Source organism: Macadamia integrifolia, chromosome 12, assembly GCF_013358625.1.
Source record: "Macadamia integrifolia cultivar HAES 741 chromosome 12, SCU_Mint_v3, whole genome shotgun sequence".
Lineage (NCBI taxonomy): Eukaryota > Viridiplantae > Streptophyta > Magnoliopsida > Proteales > Proteaceae > Macadamia > Macadamia integrifolia.
Window position 1 is genome coordinate 12,203,956 of NC_056568.1, and position 22,254 is coordinate 12,226,209.

Genomic DNA, 22,254 nt, shown 5'->3' on the forward strand with positions numbered 1-22,254 from the left:
CAAGATCCCCAAAAAGATTCTTAAGCCATTGTAGCTCACCAACACCAAGAGCTATTGGCCGAAACTCAACTTCAGCACTTAACCTAGCTACCACAGATTGCTTCTTTCTGTGTTGTGTGACTAAGTTCCAAATAAAAAAGGTATTATGAGTCTGTGACTAGTAGTAGATCTCCGATCATCGGGTGAGCTAGCCCAGTCAACATCAATAAGGCCTCAACTCAAAGATGACCATGAGGAGCAAATAAGATCCCTTTTCTTGGAAAGGACTTCAAGTAACGGAGAATGTGGTGAACTGCATCCATATGAGAGGAATAGATCGTGCCTAAACTGGCTCACCAAACTAACTGTAAGGGCAATGCTGGTCGAATGTGGGAAAGGTAAATAAGATGCCCAACCAATCTTTGGTAACTACCCTTCTCGATTGGATCAACAACTTTACTGGAAAGGTGAGCATTAGCCTCTGCAGGTGTGTCAAAAGGTTTGCATCCCAACATGCCAACTTCAGATAATAAATTCAGAGTATATTTCCCTTGACACAGGAAGATCCCTTAGTAGACCGAGACACTTTTATGCCAAGATAATAACGAAGTGGCCCCAAGTCTTCAATCTTGAACTCAGTGCCCAAAAACTTCTTTAGTCGAGAGATTTCATCAATGTCATTCATAGTAACAACTATGTCATCCACGTAAACAATAAGAAAAACAATCTTATCACCAGATCTTTTGATAAAAAGAGTGTGATCAGCATTACTTTGAGTGTACCCTACTGATATCATAGCTTTGTGGAAGCGACCAAACCATGCACGGGGAGATTGTTTAAGACCAGACAAAGCTCTCTTGAGTTTACAGACCTGACCCTTTGTTTGACTACTACCAAACCCAGGACAGATGTCATGTACACCTCTTCTTCTATTTCCCCATAAAGAAAGGCGTTCTTTACATCAAGCTGTTGTAATTCCCATCCAAGATTTGCAACAAAAGAGAGGATAACCCGAATGGTGTTCATCTTTGCTATAGGATCAAAGATCTCCTAGTAATTTATCCTGTATGTTTGAGTAAAGCCTCTGGAAACGAGTCTGGCTTTATAGTGATCCACTGTCCCATTTATCTTCTGCTTCACAACAAAGACCCACTTGCACCCAGCAATCTTCTTATAAGGAGGAAGACTAACAAGGTTTCATATCCCATTCTTCTTAAGTCCCTGCATTTCTTTAAACGTAGCAGTTTTTATTCTTGGATCAATCAAAGCTTCCTACCAATTCTGAGGAAGAGACACAGAAGACAACGTAGACAAAAAGGAATGATAGGAAGGAGACAAAGAAGAACAAGAAACAAATTTAGAAATGCTATGTTGAGTAAAAGTTCTAGATTCTTTACGAACAACCTAAAGTGTCAAGCATATCTTCTTTGCCTGCACTGTCTCATCCTCTATCTAGAAAGGGATCCATGCCAAGTGTTGGCCATCCAATAGAAAATTCTCCCATTCCATAAAGAATGGATTTGAGTTGATACTGACTTTTCAGGGAAAGTCTATTTGTGATATTGTGGGAAAGCTCGCCTTCTGTGCAACCACAAATCAGATCTGGATGGAAAGAAACCATAGAAAATGGACCTCCAACTCTCGCTCTCTGTATAAGATTTGGGGCTCCATCTCTTTTGATGTCAAGGCCAAGGTTTCTCACCTTTCATCCAATTGTAATCCCTCCCCTATAAATTGCCACATTGTAAATTCCTAGGAGCTCTGTAGCTCCATTATCAAGAATAGCCCCACCCCTTGAGTTTGGGGTTTTGTTTTTTCTCTCCCCCTCCCCGCTTTAAGGGTTGTATATTTTTCTTCTATTTGGTAATGAACATTTTACTCACCTAAAAAAAAAAAAAAAAAAAAAAAAACTATTGGTAAGTTAAGAGACGGATCATTACTAGTAGGAACTGACAAAGAACTAAGATCAAGGGCATGCAATGATTGGCTAGGTAGAGCTGGTATTGTGGCGGTGGTGGGCAGTTGCTTACGCCGAGAATAAACCTTCAACGGCGATAGATCTCCATTACCTCCAGATTTATCCCGAGTAGATGTCGGTTCCTCCCTCTAAACCACAATATCCTAAGTGGTAGTAGGAGGAAGGACAAAGAGTGGCACATCTTCCAAGAGATCTGAAGACTCCTCCTGAAGGTGTGGCGCACAATAATAAGTAGTAGATCATGAAAAACCACATCCATTGTCACAAAATAGCGATTGGTTGATGGATGATAGCACCGGTACCCCTTTTGAGTAGCAGATTATCCCAAAAATATACACTTCAGACTCCGCAGATCATGTCCCATGTGGGTCGTGATTGCGCGCATAACATATACAACCAAACACCATGGGAGGCACAATAAATACCGAGGTGCTCTGAAGAACAGTGAGGAGAGACCGAAACTGTAGCATCTGAGAAGGCATCCAATTAATTAGGTAGGCAGCAGTAAGCCAATGAGAAGCTTCACTCCAATACTGAGGGGGAACTTGCATCTCTAACATCAAGGAGCATGCAACTTCCAAGACATGGCGATTCTTTTACTTTGCCACACCATTCTGGGTAGGTGTGCCAACAGTCTGGTGTAGAATTTTTGCTTAGAGCCAAGATACACTTGAAAGTCACCTTCCTTATATTCTCTCCCTCACTTCAAAGGACTTTAATAGTTGCCTAAAATTGTGTCTGAATCATGCTATAAAAAACTTGAAGCACTGAAAGGCCTCACTTTTATAACACATCAAATAAATCCAAGTTTTGTGAGAATAACATTTAATAAACGTAATAAACCATCTATACCCAGTAACAAAGACACAACGAGACAGTCCCCAAATATCGGAGTGAATCAAAGAAAAAGGAACAACACTTTTATTATATTATTTAAACTAGGATAAACAAAATCTGCTTAGCCAAAACACAGGCTTCACAAAAGAAATCACTTGCAGTACATCCTTCAAATAAAGCTGGAAAAACCTAGCTAATGTCCTTAATGGAGGGTGACCCAATCAATAATGCCAAAAAAGTAGCTTAGAAAAAGTTGTCGATGCAGAATCTGGCGAGAGCGCTGATGAAGAACTAGGAACTGAAGAAAGACCAGCCTAAAAAAGATACAACCCACCTTGCACTCTACCACAACCAATCATTTTCCGTGTCACTAGATACAACCCACCTTGCACTCTACCACAACCAATCATTTTCCGTGTCACTAGATCTTGAAACACACAGTAGGAAGGATAAAAAGTGACTTTACAATTAAAATCAGTTGTTAAACGTCTAATAGATAAAAGATTTGTTGAAAAAATAGGAGCACATAAAACAGAAGAAAGAGACAATGTGGGAGAACACTGAACCAAACCCTTCCCAAAGATGGAAGAAAGGTTGTCATCAGCAGGCCAGACCTTGTTTTATCAGAACAAGGAGAATACTAAAGAAATAAATTGGAAGAATAGGTCATGTGATTAGTGGTACCTGATTCTATAATCCAGGGAGGAGAAGCCACAAAAGCACATTGACCACAGAAAGGAATACCTGAATTGGCAACATTGGAGTCAGAGATAATCGTGGAAGAGGCAGAACTGGCAGAAGCTTTAGACGGATCCTATTTGGTTATAATTTTCTGAAGCTGAGAAAAATCTCGCCAAGAGGTAAGGCAGGACTGACACTAGTAGGGGCATTGTCAGATGCAACAGAGTTATTGGCCTGTATCTGGGTGCCACTGCCATGACCCCGTCCATGAACACAACCAGAATTAATAGGTGGCCATGCAATTTCCACTAAAATTCCTTAGTAAGGCGCTCTTTACCACACTAGTCACACTTGAAAGGATTAAGGATCCTTGCCAGAAGAAGGACGATCACTTGTACGTGGAACACCTTAATAGGAGGGGCCAGAACTAGAGCTCATTCCTGCAAAATGGCTAACCAATCCTGAGGAGGCTGTAACATCATTGTACAATGGTTATCTTCTGACTGAACTAGGGCATAAGCCGGCTGCAAAGATGGGAAAGGGTCTTAATTGAGGACATGGGCACAGATGACGGATTTGATCAAACTCAACGTTGAGACCTGCCAAAAATTTATGATGTTCCATCTTTTTGAAGTTTGTAGCATCTGTGGTAGTAATAGGGTGATACTCCTTATAGAAAACCAGTGCATGTCAGAGAGTCCGCAACTCGGAATAATACAGGGATAAAGTCAAGTTCTACTACATGAGATTGTGAATTTTCTTGTGTAATTCATATAACTTAACATCATTGCCAACCTAGGAATATATTTCTTTAGCAACCGTTCAGATCTTGGAAGGCAAGTCTAACGAAAGATACCCCTAGTAACATTGGGCCTCATAGAATTAACGAGAAAAGCCATCACCAGAGAATTTTCTGAACTCCATTTCTTCTAAGATGGACCAGCAGCAACAACCTTCTCAGATTCCCCTGTCAGGTAGCTAGAGTAGCCACAGGAATTGATTGAAAGGATTCAAGAATGAGACCACATCGGGTAATTACTCCCATCTAACTTGATGGAGCATACAGGGAAGGTGCAAAAGTCCCCATCAGAACCACGACTTCCAGTCTCTATTGTAGTAGATATGGTTCAATCCTCAAATATAGTTGTTGATCACTTGTGAAACAAAAAATTTCTATAAAAAACTTCAAAGCATTTGAAGCTCCAGTTTATTTCCTATGATGCTCTCTCTCCTACAGATGTTGCTTTTACAGCTGCTCTTTCTGCTACTTCCATTCCCAAAATTGTTACTGAGATAATGTTAGACCTTAAGTGGAAACAAGCCATGTCAGAGGAAAGGATGGCACTTGAGAACACTTGTACCTAGAAACTGGTAACAATCTCTCCAGTTGGATGCAGGCAAGGATTAAAGTATCGGTATCGGTCACCGTATCGGTCGACCAAAATTAAAATACTTATCGGAGGGTATCGTATCGTGTCGGAGATACGCTAAAGATATGCACATAAATGGATATGAAACACCTTTTTAAATACTTTTGCATAAAAAAATTGTTAAAAAAAACTATTGATAACATGTATTATGCATAAACACTAAATTGAGGGTATCGCACTGAGAATTCAAGGTTTGTAGTTGTCCCATAAATGTAAAATCCTTGTTCTCAACCTTGATTTCCATTTTAGTTAGAGAGAAATATGGCTGGCAGCAACTTTAGAACAAAAACCCCTCAAAAAATTGTGTTTTCTGAAAAATACCCATCTTGGCCATTATATGACCGTAGCGCACTGTATCAGTACATATCGATACTCACCGATACGTACTGATACATACCGATACGTACTGATACTCATCGATACGTATCGATCGATACGTACAAATACTCACCGATACATACAAATACTCACCGATACATACCGAAACGTATATTTCACCTCGATTTTATATTTTCCATAGAGTATCAGTTCGTATCGATAGTGTATTGGTGCATATCGATATGTATCGTAGGATATATCGATACGAAAGGATTTTAAAAATTCCATGTATCGTATCAGTGCGTATCGTATCAGTCCGCTAAATTTAAGATACGTATCGGAGGGTATCGTATCGGCATCGGAGATACTTTAAACCATGGATGCAGGTGGGTCTATACGATCAAGTACTAATCAAATGGTGCTATTGAGAGGTACAAAGCAAGATTGGTGGCCAAAGGGTACAGCCAGGTGTATGGAATTGATTATCAGGAGACCCTTACTCTTGTGACCAAACATAATTCAATAAGAGTCCTTTTATCAGTGGCAGCAAAAAGAGATTGGCCCTTATATCAGTTGGATGTGACGAATGCCTTCCTTTATATAGATTTAAAGGAGGAAGTGTATATGCAGTCCCCTCTTAGAAGGCACTTATGGTCTGAAGCAATCACCAAAGGCTTGATTGGAGAGGTTTAGACAGGCCGTTCTGAAGAATGGATATTCCCAGAGTCAAGCAGACCACACATTATTTACTCGCGGAGGTAATGGCACCATCACAACATTGATTATGTATGTTGATGATATCGTGGTGACTGGAGATGACAATGATGAAATAGCTAGGGTAAAAGCTTATTTGGCCAAACAGTTTGAGATCAAGAATCTAGGACATTTAAAATATTTCTTGGGTATTGAAGTGTCAAGATCTAAGAAGGGAATCAATGTATGCCAAAGAAAATTTTTGCTAGGTCTGTTGAAAGAAATAGAAATGTTGGGTTGTAAACTAGCAAGTTCTCCTATTGAGCAAAATCATAAGCTAGGAGAAGATTGTGGCCCTTCCCTTGTTGATGTAGGGAAATAGCAGAGGCTAGTGGTGAAGTTGATTTATCCGTCTTTAACTCGCCCAGACATTTCTTATGCAGTGGGCATAGTGAGCCAATTTATGCATGTGCCCAAGAGTGGGCACTTGGATGCTGTGTACCGCATCCTCAGATTCTTGAAGTCCTCTCCAGGAAAAGGACTTTTGTATGCCAGGAACAATCACTTGAGGATAGAAGGTTATTCTGATACTGATTGGGCTGGATCTATTCCTGATAGGAGATATACACTTATTATTGCACATTCATGGGTGGTAACTTGGCCACATGGAGGAGCAAGAAATAGTCAGTTGTAGCTAGATCTAGTATAGAGGTTGAGTATAGGGCAATGGCTTATGCAGTTTGTGAACTCGGCTGCATTGGTTAGTTCTCGAGTTGGGGCATTACACTGAAGGACCTATGAGACTCTACTGTGACAACAAAGTTGCTATAAGCATTACCCATAACCCAGTGCAACATGATAGAACAAAGCATATGAAGTAAACTGGCATTTCATCAAAGAAAAGATTGACTCTGGCAACATCTGCACACCTTTTGTTAGGACAGGTGATCAACTAGGTCTATCTTCACCAAATGACTCATTCCTCACCAGTTCAGTACCCTCTTATGCTAGCTGGGAATGTATGACATTTATTCTCCAACTTAAGGGAGAGTGTTGGAGTTTATGTAATAGGGGTAGTTTAGGAATTGTTCTTATATTATGTTGTCATAAACTGTATTTTATTTTTTCCCTTTCACCTCCCTAGGGAGGTCTGATGTAATTTCCCTAAAGTTCTAGTTGAACATAATATATATGGAAAGAGCAAGAAGCTCCCCACGTTTTGCTCTCACTCTTCTTCTTCTCTCATCTTCTCTCCATCTTCTTCCTTCCTCTCTTCTCTATTCTTCCTTCATCTCTAACCCTAGTCCTTATTTCTAACACGCCTATCTTGATGATCTGTTGTTGATGATCTGTTGTTGACTCTTCTTGGGCGCCTCTCCGCGGCAGTTTGGTGTGATTTTGTTGGTCTGGGCTACCATCGATTGAACTTGATTGGCTTGGGACAGATTTCTGGCTGTTGTCTTGGTGGTTGTAGTTTTCTTCTTGCGGAGGAGCTTCGTGAGGTTTCTTAAGATGTCCATCATCACTCTAGTAAGGTGTTCAACCTCCCTCTACAATGCATTGAACCATTCCTCTACCCATAGTTAGCCCATAGTTACCCTTAGGTTAAGTAACTATGGTTCTAATGGTTAACTCAACTGCGGTTAACTTTGAGTTAGATAACTGTCAAACGTAGTTTGGTTTGTTAGCCCTGGTAAGGTTTAGAGATGGTTACAGACATCACCATCTCAAGATTGAGTAATCAAATCTGGGTGACACGTGGGCGATGGGTATGAATTTTCCTATGCTCGGCTTGTGAGGAGGTGACCATGCCTGGTCGGTCCGTAAGGGGGTGGTCATTTGTGATGAATGGGGGTGGTAGGTCGTCTGGTCTTTTTGGTCGTCCTGGGATCAAGTCGTCTGGTCGTCTAGTTGTCCTAGGGTCAGATCATCTAGTCGTCTTCCGTAATGTTCCAGCCACGTGTTCATCCCTTAGTGGCTGGTCATGTTATGGTATATCAGTTGGGATTGCATATATTGGCTATAGACAACTACAAAGCAAGGATTCAACAAAGTTTAAAGCAAGGATTCAAAGCCTCAAAAGGCCCTCAACTCAATTTTTTTAAGAACATATCACTTTTTTTAACAATTTCAATTCAATATACTTGTCTCTCAGTACGATACTCTCCATTCCAGTGTTTATGCATAATATATATTTTATATATATTTTTTTAACTGTTTTTGATGCAAAAGTGTTTTATATCCATTTTATGTGCAGATGTTTAGCGTATCTTAGTGTATCTTTGATACGATATGATACCCTTCGATACATATCTTAATTTTGACCGACCGATATGGCGACCGATGCCAATACTTTAATCCTTGATCGTACCATTATATATGAAGTGAAAACAATAGTGACTAAACTACTCCATATTAGTATAAAGTAGGACAACTATACCCTTAGTTAAAACATAAACAACCAAGCCCAAACTACCCGTATACACCTATCGGTAGAAGGGAAAACACAAATAACTTAACAAAATCAGAATTTGTGTTCGCTTGGGTTTTCATGATTTTAGATGGTATTCTTTCTTGTTCAAAGATTGATACTCTTTCACTTTATACACAGGCATCACAAAAGAGAATTATCTGGAGTTACTTTTAATTATGTTCCATGTTTTGTCAATTTATAGTTCTTGGATTTTGTGGAGAAGCTTCATTCATGGGTTATTTTTGCCATAGATTGTTAGGCATTGAAATCATGTTTATGCACTTTTATGATTGGATCTGTTGGAGAACTGCAGAATAATAAAAAATAAAATCTGTATAAATGTAATGTTACAAGTGCCAAATTAAACATGATTTCTGCTTTCATTTATAGGTTGCTCGTGGTGGCTCTAAGAATAATGCCATTCCTATGGTTTTAAAATTCCCTAAAATTTTTGATCCATGGGGTGGCTATAGCTTGATTGGCTTTGGCGATATTCTCTTCCCTGGTTTACTTGTTTCCTTTACTGTCAGGTAATATTATTATGTGAAGAAACATTTATCTCAGTCCTTTCCTTTTAAGTAGGATTAGATATACATAATTGAAATATTCACTTTTTGATAGAGTTTAGAAACTGCATTTATTGTCTGACTTGCTAAGTTTGTCTGGCAAGGTCATGAAACAAGGTATCCTAATCTATCTTACCATCATCTTAGGTCTGCATCATCATCAAGGCTTAATCCAACTATTTTTAGGGCTAGCCATCAAACTAGAAATTTTAATGCGTCTGATGTGGTGCTGATTTTAGATTAGGTTTCTAGAGTGAAGTGACTAGATATCAATTCTGGGAGTGAGAGATTCCAATTAGATTTATTTGTATGAGTTGCCATGCTTCAAGTTGTTGCAGCTGTCTCTCTTTATTGTGCTTGTTGGACATTACTAAAGAGGTTCAATCTTTTTTTTTTCAATGACACCCACGATGGAGACATACAAGATCCAAATTTGTAGGGCTAAGGTCTGGTGGAGTGGAGTGAGAAGCTCAAAATGTGATAAAACAATCGTTGTATTAAGAAACACTAAAACGATGAGTTTCAGCAGTGCAGGAGAATGAGGTTTGAGAAGTTGGTTTCAACTGAAACCTGCTCGAAACCTGCATGTTTCATTTGTTGGTTTTGTTTGACCATTTTGGTAAAATTCAGGGACACCCTAATTAAGCATCTCCAAACATAATAGAACCTTTAGATTGTTAAAAAAAAAAACACCACAAAATGCTAGTTTGGTTTCATACTCAGCGTTGGCAGTGCACTTGGCTGTATCTTTTTTCAAATATTGCCTACGCTGCATATAAATTAGTACCAGAACGCAAAATTCAATGAAAACAGCTAAAATATGCTTTATAATTCTCAAATAAAGAAAAACCATTTAATATTATTAAATGTCAAAGTGTTATAACTTACAATTACACGTACGAGGTTACATTTGTAAGTGTACAACCGGCAACCAATGTGAAATTCAAAGACCCCTTACAAATCCGTTCCTCCTACTTTATGTCAATACTGCAAACAGTTTTGGGTGGGCTCAAATGATGAGGAAGATTATTGTTGCCGATGAAACCGTTCCTCCAACTCTACCGCAAAAGAAGGCCATGTTATGTTATGTTTGAAGAAACATTCAAAGTCCATCACATGATCAAAATAGCCTAATTAGTTTCATTAACCAGCAATGTATAACTTATCTAAAATTGAGCCACAGAAATTTTTAAAAACATAAAATTAAATCCGACTCTATGACATCGTAAATCAGTCTACGATAGCTATCAAATAAAGAATTGAATATAACCATTAAATATTTACCTTATTTTTTAGAAAAAAAATTAGGGAAAAATGGTATACCTCAAAGTTTGAATCATCAAGAAATATCTCTCCAATGCACAAAATCGTCATTGTGGATGTGATGTAGTAGTCTCTAACACATTGTTCCACCAAGAATTGCAGGTGATTTGTCGAAAGAACTCAAAAAATTAGGCTTTCTAGCAATTTCTATCGAAATGAAGCAAAACAGGTGAAACCAGGTGAAATGGTTCTAAACAAAACCCATTTTGATTGAAACGTGACTTTTTTATATAAAGCATCGTAGCGTTTTTAATCAGTCCAAATTGTAAACCCACAAAACCTACTGAAATTTTGATTGGAACTCAGTTTTTGGTCGAAGTATTGTATACTTACAGAGTCATATGCCATTTCTTATTGACTTCAATTGAAATAGAAATAATTCGAAAGATTTTGGTGGTTTCAACAAAAATCTAGAACATTATAGGCAACTATGTAATGCAGGCGGCCCAACTCAATTAGACCTGAATTGGAATGGGTTATATGGGTCATGAGGCTGAGTATATTTGGGTTTTCTACCTTGATGGGCCAATACTGTAAGCCCAAGTATGAGGGATTGAATTTTATACAAGGCAAAATGTTGTATTCTAGTTTCTATTTTCATTTTTCTAGGCCAAATTAAGTCCATATTTAATTTCTATTTAGGTTGTTTCTATCTTGTTAAACAACCGTTGAATTTGGTTCTAAATACTCTAGAAACCTAAAAAGTTTATATTTTCAGATTCATTGGTTTTTTTTTTTGGGTGAATAAGAAATGCAATAACACAAGAAGGAAAAAAAGGGGAATATACAACCCCAAAAGGGGCAAAAAAAAACAAAGCAAAGCAGCTAGATCAAGCCACTAGTAGGGGGTGGGGGGAGAAGGGAGGTGGGGAGGCCCCAGACAACAACAATGAGCCTGTTCCTTGGGGAATCACGGACCGAACGATGGCAAACGGGAGAAAAGGCCAGCCTGGAGCTAACATCAAAGAAGTTGGCATTCCAAATAAAATCAAAAGGCCTGGAGTTAGAAGTCTATCTACGAAAATTACGCTCCCTCTAGATGTGGTTGATGGTGGCACCAAAGGTAAGCTTCCTAGCAGTATCGCAATGGTAATATTTTTGGGTTGTGTTTAGAAATCTATGTTCAAAATTTCAGTCTAAACCTGGCTAAAACCTAGTAACTTTCAATGGCAATCTTCGACTTCCAGTTTAGAGGACCATGTGGTCAAATTAGGTCCCAAAACTTTTGGAAAACCCTATTTTAGACCCTCTAACATAGTGGAACCCTTAAATTATAAAAACATACTCAAAATACTAGTATGGCTTTGGACCCTCGGTTTCCAGTGTACGATGTATGTTGTTGTATAATTTCTCTAATATAAACTATTCTACAAAAATATAATTGTAGGACACACATAATTCAATTAAAAAAACTAAACTATGCATTAGGGATGAATAAATATAAAATTAAAATAAATATTTTTAGGAATGAATAAATATAAAATTAAGAATCATTTCATAATTATCAAACGTTATACATGGATCATTACATTACTAATAGTTGAGAATACAAGCAAGTTAAATTGGACCCTCTAGCTATCCTAGATTCCTAGCACAATAAAACCACATCAAGTTTTAGGTAGGAGATCTATACATCAAGTTTCAGACGAGGAAACCTATAAGGCGAAAGCTGAGGAATCTTGCACTGTAAGTGAAGAAGATGATGAACCTCCTAGGTGAGACGTGACCCTATCGAATGTTGCAATATCCTCCCTAATAAGGGAACTATACTCTGCCAGAGGGCTAGGAACAGACCCTATAGTAGCATGCTCAGCCTGAACACTGTGGGCTTTAGCTCCCCCACTACGTCCACCACGAGAGCACCACTAGTACCACCATGCATGCCAGGAGGTCAACCATGAAGAACCAAGCATCTCTCTTTTGTGTGCTTAGACTTCCCACCCGTTCCTTCTCAAGTGTCTGGTAAACCTTAGCTTCATCCTCAGGGTTGGACAGTTGGAGGTCTCTATAGTGATCATACTCCTCCCAAAGACTAATAATAGTGTTGTAGTACCTAGAAATGGTCCTATCCCCTTGCTTCATGTCAATGACCTTCTGAAGTAGTTGATAAACTTTGGTTGAGTCACCCACATGGTCAAAAGTTTTAGTAACACTGTGACACTATCCCAAATATCCTTGGCAGTTTCTTTCCTTATAAACCTTCTTCCAATCTCAAGTTTCATGAAAAAAATCAGCCATATCATAACAATGGAGTTTTCAGTCTCCCACTTTGTATATGTCGGGTCATTTGGGTTAGGTCCTTAATGGTACCTGTAACATACCGTCGCTTTCCCCTACTCCGCAAGGAAAGCTTCACAGAATGAACCTAATCCAAATAGTTGGTGTTGTCCAACTTCACAATAGAGATCTGAGTATGTGGGTTATCAAAAACTATAGGAGTAGGAGGAGCATTACTCGATGTACTAGCTAAAACATCACCAAAGAGAGCTCTAAGTCCACTATCTTCAGACATAATGTGGATGAGGAGTCACAAACACAATGGGGAGTACACACTCTACCAAAAAATTCGTTCCCAGATACTCAGAGATAAATCCCACAAAGGGTAGTGTTACAATCCTAGATTCCAGTAACCAAACTAGTAAAACAAGAAGAAGAGAGGAAGAAAAGAGAAAAAGAAAGAGAAGAGAGAAAGGAGAAACCACAGAGAGTCTCAAAGAGAGAGCAACCTCCGATCAGTCCAGAATGAGGCTGATCACAGGAACCCTTAGGTATATCAACATAATAATATGAAAATAATTATAAGAATAGCCCCAACATAAGAGAACCAAACCCTAAAGGCCATATAGAGACCTAATGGGATAGGAATGCCCCTATCGGGTCCAGAAACTAGCGCTAATCCCGATGTCGGGATTAGTGACTCTCAACACTCCCCCTCAAGTTGGAGCATACACATCACCCATGCTCAGTTTGGTACAACCATTGTAAAAACTAGAAGTAAACAATGACTTAGTAAACATGTTGGCTAACTGATCCATTGAAGGAACGAACGGAGTCTCAATCAGCTTCTTCAGAACAGCATCACGAACAAAATGGCAGTCCACCTCTATGTGTTTGGTCCTCTCATGGAAGACCGGGTTATTAGCAATGTAAACTGCAGCTCGGTTGTCACAATACATCTTTATTGGCTTGTCATTGGAAATCCCAACGCTAAGAGTAACGACCACAGCCACATCAACTCAGGAGTGATATGAGCCATAGCTCTGTACTCGGCCTCGGCACTGACTGGGCAATAGTAGTCTGCTTCTTGCTATGCTATGTAATAAGATTACCTCCAATAAAGGTACAGTGTCCATTAGTAGATCTCTGATCACTAGCAGAGCCAACCTAATCAGCATCAGAGTAGTTAACTAGTTCTATATGCCGATTAGGACGATAAATCAACCCTTTTCCAAGGGCACCTTTCAAATAAAGAAGAACACAGTCAACAGCATCTCAATGGGCTTTTTGAGGAGACTGTATGAACTGACTAAGAACTCCAATAGCATAAGAAATGTCAGGATGAGTCATAGTAAGGTAAATCAGTTTGCCAATCAAACTCTTATACTGATGCACATCCTGAAAAGGTTCACCATCATTAACACCAAACTTTTAGTGAGGATCCGTAGGAGTATCAGGGGGTCTGGATGTAAGCATCCTAGTATTAGATAGAAGATCCAAAACATACTTTCTTTGAGACAGACTGATCCCTTTCTTATAGCAGATCACCTCAATCTCGAGAAAATAATAGAGATGACCAAGATCCTTGGTCTGAAAATGGCACTGGAGATAAGCCTTTACTTTAGAAATACCTGCCTCATCATTACCAGTAAGAATAATGTCATCAACATATACTACCAAGACCACCAGCTTGTCACCTCTGCGATGAATAAAGACAAAATGGTCAGAATAGCACTGAGAAAAACCACATGTTATAATGGTGGAACTGAACTTGTCAAACCATGCTCGAGGAGACTGTTTAAGCCCATAATAGCCTTGTGCAAGCCACTCACACGACTTATATTCTCCCCCTGTGCATTATAACCAGGAGGTTGCTCCATATACACCTCCTCCTGTAGATCACCATACAAAAATGCATTCTTAATGTTCAACTGAAATAACGGCTAATCAAGGTTGATAGTAAAAGAAATAAAAAGGTGAACAAAGTTCAGTTTGGCAACCGGAGAGAATGTCTCTAAGCAATCAACACCATAAGTCTGAGTATACCCTTTAGTAACCAGACGGGCCTTTAACCGCTCAACAGAGCCATCAGAATGATACTTAACAGTGTACACCCAGCGACATTTAACCAGATCCTTACCGGGAGGTAAATCTACCAGGCTCCAGGTACCACGACTCACAAGAGTATCCATTTCTACATCCATAGCAGTCTTCCATCCAGGGATACGTAGGGCATCATTATGGGAATGGGGAATAGGGTCAATGGAAAGGGATAGTGTAAGGCCATGGATGGGAGAGGGAAGATGAGATAATGACATAAAGTGATCAATAAAGTACACAACTATGGATTTTTGAGTGCAGGAACGTGTACCTTTACGATGTGCAATTGGTAAGTCATCAGGCGGAGGAGGAAGAGGAGCTTCACCAGCGGAAGACGGCAGTGGAAGGAGGGAATCTTTAGGATTAATGACCTCGCCACCTAGCTGTCTAGTCTTCTTCCTGCACTGATAAACCTATAGGGGAGGTGAGGCACTGGTACCAGGAGTATCAAGGAGAGGTATAAGGGAGGGTATGGGTGAAGGAGATAGAGAAGACCACTCCGGACTAGACTAGGACACCTGAGGAGAATAAAATGATGTGCCTTCAAAAAATGTCACATTAGCACTAACAAAATTCCTATGAGTAATGGGGTCATAACACTTATACCCTTTCTGGTACGAGAGTAACCCAGAAAAATACACTTAGTAGACCTCGGGGATAACTAGTCAACCTATATATGCAAGTTATGGACGAAACACATACCCCAAAGACGAGGGGTGGAACAGTAAAACTCAGTAAATTAGGGAACAGAACAAAGAATGGAGACTTATCTGATAGGACAGAGGATGGCATGCGATTAATCAAATAACAAGAGGTTAAAACACCATCACACCAAAAATGTTTGGGAACATGCATGTGAATCATAATGGCATGGGCAACTTCAAGAAGATGCCGGTTCTTGCGCTCTGCTACCCCATTTTGCTGTGGGGTATAGGCATAACTAGTTTGGTGTATCATCCTATGGGTATCATAAAAATCAAAAACATCAGTTTGAGCAAATTCTAAAGCATTGTCAGAATGAAAAATTTTAATAAGAATGCCAAACTGAGTCTTTATTTCATTATAAAATTTGTGAAACACATTAAAAATTCAGATCTGTCCTTTAACATGTACAGCTATGTAAGGCAAGAATGATCATCCACAAATGTCATAAAATAGCGGAAACCAAATTTGTTACTGACTCTCCAAAGACCCCATACATGAGGATGGACTAAAGAACATAAGAATGGACCATGAGACATAGAGCGAGATGGGAATAACCCACGATGATGTTTGCCAACTCACATGCCTCACACTCTAACCTAGGGACAGACTTAAAACTAGGAAATAAAAGTTGTAACCTAAAAAGCGACAAAAGACCTAAACGACAGTTCCATTGGAAAGGAGTCACATTCCTAACAGCCGTAGCAGCAGCAGAAGGACAGCCATTGTTGAGGTAGTATAACCAATCCTTTTCACTCCCTCCACCAATCGTCTTCTTCGTGTGAAGATCCTGAAAGACACAGTAAGAAGGAAAGAATGTTACTGAGCAATTTAATAAACTAGTTAATTGACTTACAAAGAGAAGACTTAGTGGAAATTGGGGAGCTTGTAGGACAGAAGATAAATTAATAGATGGGGTAGGTGAAATAGTACCATGTCCAAGGACTGGTGTGGAAGCACAATTAGCAAGGATAACAAAATTGGAACTGGTATTAGTAGAAAAATTCTTAAAAAGGGATGACTTACCGGTCATATAGGTAGAGGCATCTGAATCAATGATCCAAGGAGTAGATGTAGTAGTAAGAAGAGCTGAGGTACCTGTGTGGGCTAGGGTAGTAGTGGATGTAGACACACCATTAGATGTATTAGAGGATGCCTCAAGAGTGTGCAAGCGTCGGAGTAACTGATTGATATCATCGCGCAGACCGGTAGTTGAATCTCCTGAAGAAGTTGTTGGTTTAGGATCAACTGGGGCCATTGTGTCAGTACCATTGTCTGACACAACATGATTAGCTAACTGTGTTGCCCACTCTGGTTTACCTTGCTTTGCCCAACAAGTCACAACAGTATGGATAGGCTTTCCACAAAAAGTACACTGGTGGGCTGTACGATCAGAGGGCTGTCCACCGGATCCTTGACTAGCCGACCCACGACCACCCCCACAACCGCGACCACATCTATGGAAGGCAAAACTGTCTTTGGTAGACTGATTAGGTTTTGTGGAAGAGGTAATTCGCTACAGTCGTGAGTAGGTATCATTCAGAGTAGGCATAGTATCCCTTGCAAGTAAGTGACCCTTCACTGCCTTCAAGTCATTGTTCAAACCAGCCAGGAATTTGGAGACGAAGAACTCATTACGCTGAGCCTTCAATTTGTCAATGTCAGTGGTCAAGGGTTGGAAGACATTGAGTTCTTCAACTATACCTCTGAAAGTACTGTAATATTCGAAAAGTGGCTTGTCTAATAGGCGAAATTGAAATAGTTTTTCATAGATATCATAGATACGGGTCATGTTCTTCTCTTGAGAGTAGGTCTCGTTCAAGTCATTCCACACTCCCTTGGCAGTAGAATGAAACATAACATTGGCAGCTACATCTGGTTCCATATTGTTCCATAACCAAATTAAGATTAATGCATTCTCTTTCTGCCATTAAGCGTAACCAGTGTCATATTTTTTGGGAGGATCAGAGGTGGTGTAATCAAGCTTATCCTTCGCCATCAGATAAACTTTGACCGACTGAGCCCAAAGAAGGTAATTCGAGCTTCCCTTAAGCAATAGATGTAATCTGGACATTCACATTGTCCGATGTAGAGGAGGTAGTGATAGGGTAGTAGTAGTCTTGGTCTCAGCCATGAGAGCAAGGAATGGTGACAAGTAAGTAGTGCAAAGACAACCAAATAAGGAAAACTCACCAACCATATCTGATAAACAGCAGCCAAGTAGCAATCGAACCCCAAGAAACCGAAAAAAAAAATTCCAGCCGATAGGGGCTGCTGGTAGGGTAGATTAGACCTTGATGGGAGCATCAAAAGAGGCTTCAAAAGCCTAGTAGATTATGTAGATAAGTAGTAAACAGCAGCACATTCAACTGTGAAGCAGTAGAGGCTTCACACATAGGGCAGCAGCCTCAAACACATCAAAATTAGGGGTGGCGGCCATTAAAAACCTGCAGAAATAGGTATCGGCTTCAGCGATATCAGGGAATCAAGTCTGAATCCATGCAGCAGTGGTAGGGACACCTAATTGTGCTTATATCATTATAATCAGGCCAAAAAATTAGAGTAGTAGTAGCAATAGGTGGCTGCACACCAAAGAGGAGTAACGCAAGGTAGAGATTAGCAGAGAATGTTGATATAAATCCTTGATTTGATTACAGAATCTCTGATACCATGTTACAATCCCAGATTCCTGTAACCAAACCAGTAAAACAAGAAGAAGAGAGGAAGAAAAGAGAAAAAGAAAGAGAAGAGAGAAAGGAGAAACCATAGAGAGCCTCAAAGAGGGAGCAACCTGCAATCAGTCCAGAATAAGGCTGATCGTAGGAACCCTTAGGTATATCAATATAATAATGTGAAAACAATTATAAGAATACCCCCAACATAAGAGAACCAAACCCTAAAAGCCACATAGGGACCCGATAGGATAGGAATGCCCCTATCGGGTCCAGAAACTAGCGGTAATCCCGATATCAAGATTAGCGACTCTCAACAGGTAGAAACACTATGCCAAAGGAAAACCAGATCAAAGCATACTTTAAGAGAAGCAAGATAGGTCATAACACTCCACAAGACCCAACAAATACATCTCACAGTCAAACATAGCCGAAATCCACCATAAAACAGATTTTGGAACACAACAAGGACAAAAACAGGGGAGGTGATTCCTGAAATACAGTAGAAAATGAGGTTATGAGCTCACACCTCTCTCCCCTTAGGACCGAGAGCCTAGGGTCCTTGTAACGGGGCCTTGGGCGATTCACATGAGGTAGGCACCACCCCCAATGGTGGCAGGATGAGAGAGAAAGAGGGTCTCAAAGGGAAGCTGGCGATAATCATTGGTGCCCAGTCATTAGTTCTAAAAAAATCCTCAACAGCTTTAATCCTTCTAAAAACTCCTCAAGGGTTTGCTTTGACCTTCTTTCAAGCTCATCTTATAGATTCTTCAAGTCTTTTTAGATAATGATCTCTTCTTTAGAACCCCTTTGTAACCTAGGGTTCCAAAGAGAGAAAATAGAAGGAGGGAACTTATAATCCGACCTCTCAAACCAAGATGTTATGCTCTGTTACCAATTTAGAATGTAAGGTTTGTGATTAACCAAGGGAGAAAGAAAGAGAGAGGGAAGAATGAGTTAGAGAGGAAGAACATGAAGAAGGAAGATGGTAGAATCTATGTTGTGAATAAAGTCTCACTAACACCAATATATTACTTCAATAACATATTTACAAGATATTACACATACCTCTCTAAGGAGGGAATTACACATACCTCCCTAAGGAGGAAAAAGGAGAAGATGAAACATAATGTGATAAATTACTAAACTACCCTTAGAGTAATATCTCTAACATGTAGATCATGCAAGAACTAGCTGACAATCCCTACTATGTATGTAATGTTTGGCTGGGTATAAGAAAGGTATATTAACCTCCCAAGTCCAAGGATTAAAGTATCGGTATCGGTTGCCGTATCGATTGGCCAAAATTAAGATACATATTAGAGTATCATATCGTATCGGAGATACGCTAAGATACACACATTAATGGATAAGAAACATTTTTTTGAACACTTTTGCATAAAGAATTTGTTAAAAAAAGCTATTGATAACATAAATTATGCATAAACACTAAATTGAGGGTATTGCACTAAGAATTCAAGATTTGTAGTTGTCCCATAAATGTAAAATCCTTGTTCTCAACCTTGATTTCCACTTTAGTTAGAGAGAAATATGGCTGGAAGCAACTTTGGAACAAAAACCCCTCAAAAAATCGTGTTTTTTTCTGAAAAATTATCCATCTTGGCTATTATATGACCGTAGCACATTGTATCGGTACATACCGATACTCACTGATATGTACCAATTGATACATACCGATACGTACAAATCAATACATACCGATACTCACCGATATGTACCGATACATACCGAAATATACATTTCACCTTGATTTTATATTTTTTATAAAATCGCATCGGTGTATATCGTATCATATCGATGTGTATCGGTGGTGTGTTAATGCATATCAGTATGTATCGTAAGATATATATATCGATAAGAAAGGATTTTAAAAATTCTATGTATCGTATCGGTGTGTATCGTATCTGTCGGCTAAATTTAAGATATGTATCGGAGGGTATCGTATCGGTATCGGAGATACTTTGAACCATGTCCCAACCTAAATCTAATAACTCTCTTTGTCTACTGGGTCACCACTCTTGCTACTGAGATGATAATTGACCTCAATAGGAGAGTCAGCTAGCTTACACCGAAGCATACTTGTTTCACTAAGAAGATCTAGGACATACTTCCTCTAAGAGATAAAGATACCCTTGCTATATCGGGCAACTTCAATTTCAAAGAAATACTGGAGTGATATAAAATCTTTATCTCAAACTCATGCTAATTAAGCCTTTATCTTAGAGATTTCAGCCTCATCACTACCTGTCACAACTATATCATCAACGTACACAATAAGGTAGTGACCTTACTATCACAATGATTGACAAAATGTGTAATCAACTTGTTGGATAACCTAGAGGGGGTGAATAGGTTTTCACTAGTGGATTTAAAATTTTTTAGATTTTAAGCTCAAATGCATGATTGGAAAATAAATGCAGAATATAAGAGATAAACATAATCACAAGAGACACAATTTTTTTTGGTTAAAAGTTCATTTTTGTTAAGAGAAAGAAGAAAGAAAAGAATATACAAGTTGGGTCAGAGAAGACACCAAAGACAACAACAAAAATGGAGGGGAAAATCCGGGATCATTCCCCCACCTTCAGCATGGCCATCAGCAAGGGAAGTGATCCACTACTCCACATAAAACAAAACTATGAAAACCGAAACTTTGACCTACTTTCAGCAAGAGACACAAAGATTTATAGTGGTTTGACTTAACTAAGTCTGATCCACACCTCACAAGATCCCTTTGAAAGGTATTCCACTAGTTCTTCCCTTTCAATACAGTAAGTGGGGATGAATCATCTTTACACGACCTTTTAAGGATAAGAGGATCCGTACAATCTCTTTATAGGATAAGACTTTTAAGGATAAGAGGGTCCTTGCAATCTCTTAAGGATGAGAGGGTGGGTCCTATTGAACCTCTTGAAGATGAGAGGGTCCTACACACTTGTCTAAGTACAGTCTAGAACAATGTATAAGCAACAAGCCCACTCCTAGAGTAAAACCAACTCATGGGCTAAACAACATTATAAAAAATATAGAGATAGTAAGATGTTTCCTTATGTGGTACATGTAATAATTATATGCAATGAATAAATGAATGCACCTTGATGTCTTCTCAAAGCTTGCAATAGAATGCTAGGAGAAGACTTGTAGAGAGACTTGAGTTCCTTGTGAGAAAAGTATATAGATTGTAGAACTTGAACTCAAGAGAATAAGTTACTTTCCTTCACGTTAATAACTTCATAATTGCTCTTGGATCAGTGTGATGTCGTTTTACTTTCCTTCACTTCAATGTCACACTGACAACCCATTCTATTCCTCTAATCGAACAGTAGAAAATACTCGATTTTTTTTTCCCGCAAATATTTGTTTTTACTTATATTGTTGCTTTGTTGAGTGCCTCTTATTTACAAGTGCATATAGGTAACAAACAAAAACGTTGCATCAAAAAAGTCGAACTATATGCCAAGGTTTGAAACACTTTTCCAACTATTCACTAAGCACCATTCCAAAATGGAAAATAATTTACATTTTGTTCCATTGTTTCCTAATTCATTCTTGTCGCAGTGGGCAAAACATAAGCCTCTCCCTATTCAAGAAATTTTCCTTCCTTGAGGGGGGCATCCCAGTTTGACAAACCAGGATTTCTGTTCCTCCTACTGAAGGACCCGACTTGTCATCAAGTCGCCGAGAAACGATTGGTGTCTCCCAAGTAATACATCTATGCCTACATGGGCGAGCCACAGACACATTGAATAAGAACTTTGAGAACTATCTGACTATAACTAAGTAAAATCACATCAGATACCCAAAGGGTGCTCAGGATGTGCGGCAGTTCACTAAACTGCACACCTAGGAAGGCAATGAACCTTCCCCAGATGCCTTACATAAGCTAAGCTATGAGACCTAAAATGGGAAAAAGAAGTAGGATCCTCTATCATGGGATTAAAGTAATGACAGCATGAATTATTGCTTCAATTTGTTCATTGATTTTAAAATTTCTCAAAAAGCCGAAAAGTGTTCAACCTGGGGAAAAAAATTTGATTTTCTTACAAAAATACTTGATATTTAGTTGGGAAAATTACATATGTTGTATATCAGTATATGTTACATCATCCTTTATAACAATTTCAATTGAATGCACTTATCTCATTATACATTGTTCTCCATTTTAGTGTTTATATGTGATACATGTAATATATTGCTTATTTATAGTGGTTTTTGCTCCAAAAGCGTATATCCATGCTTTCCTTGATCATTTCCATGCATATCT

The 22,254-nt window shown here is 39.0% G+C and overlaps 1 protein-coding gene across 4 annotated transcripts in view; it reads left to right on the forward strand.

Moving 5' to 3' along the window:
* Positions 1-22,254, forward strand: part of LOC122057730 (signal peptide peptidase-like 2) — a 108,727-nt gene that overhangs the window by 79,919 nt on the left and 6,554 nt on the right. For all 4 annotated transcript variants that reach the window (XM_042619956.1, XM_042619957.1, XM_042619955.1 and 1 more), the window contains one exon: positions 8,780-8,919. In XM_042619956.1, coding sequence (XP_042475890.1) covers positions 8,780-8,919 — 140 coding nt within the window. The remainder of the gene's footprint in view (positions 1-8,779; positions 8,920-22,254) is intronic.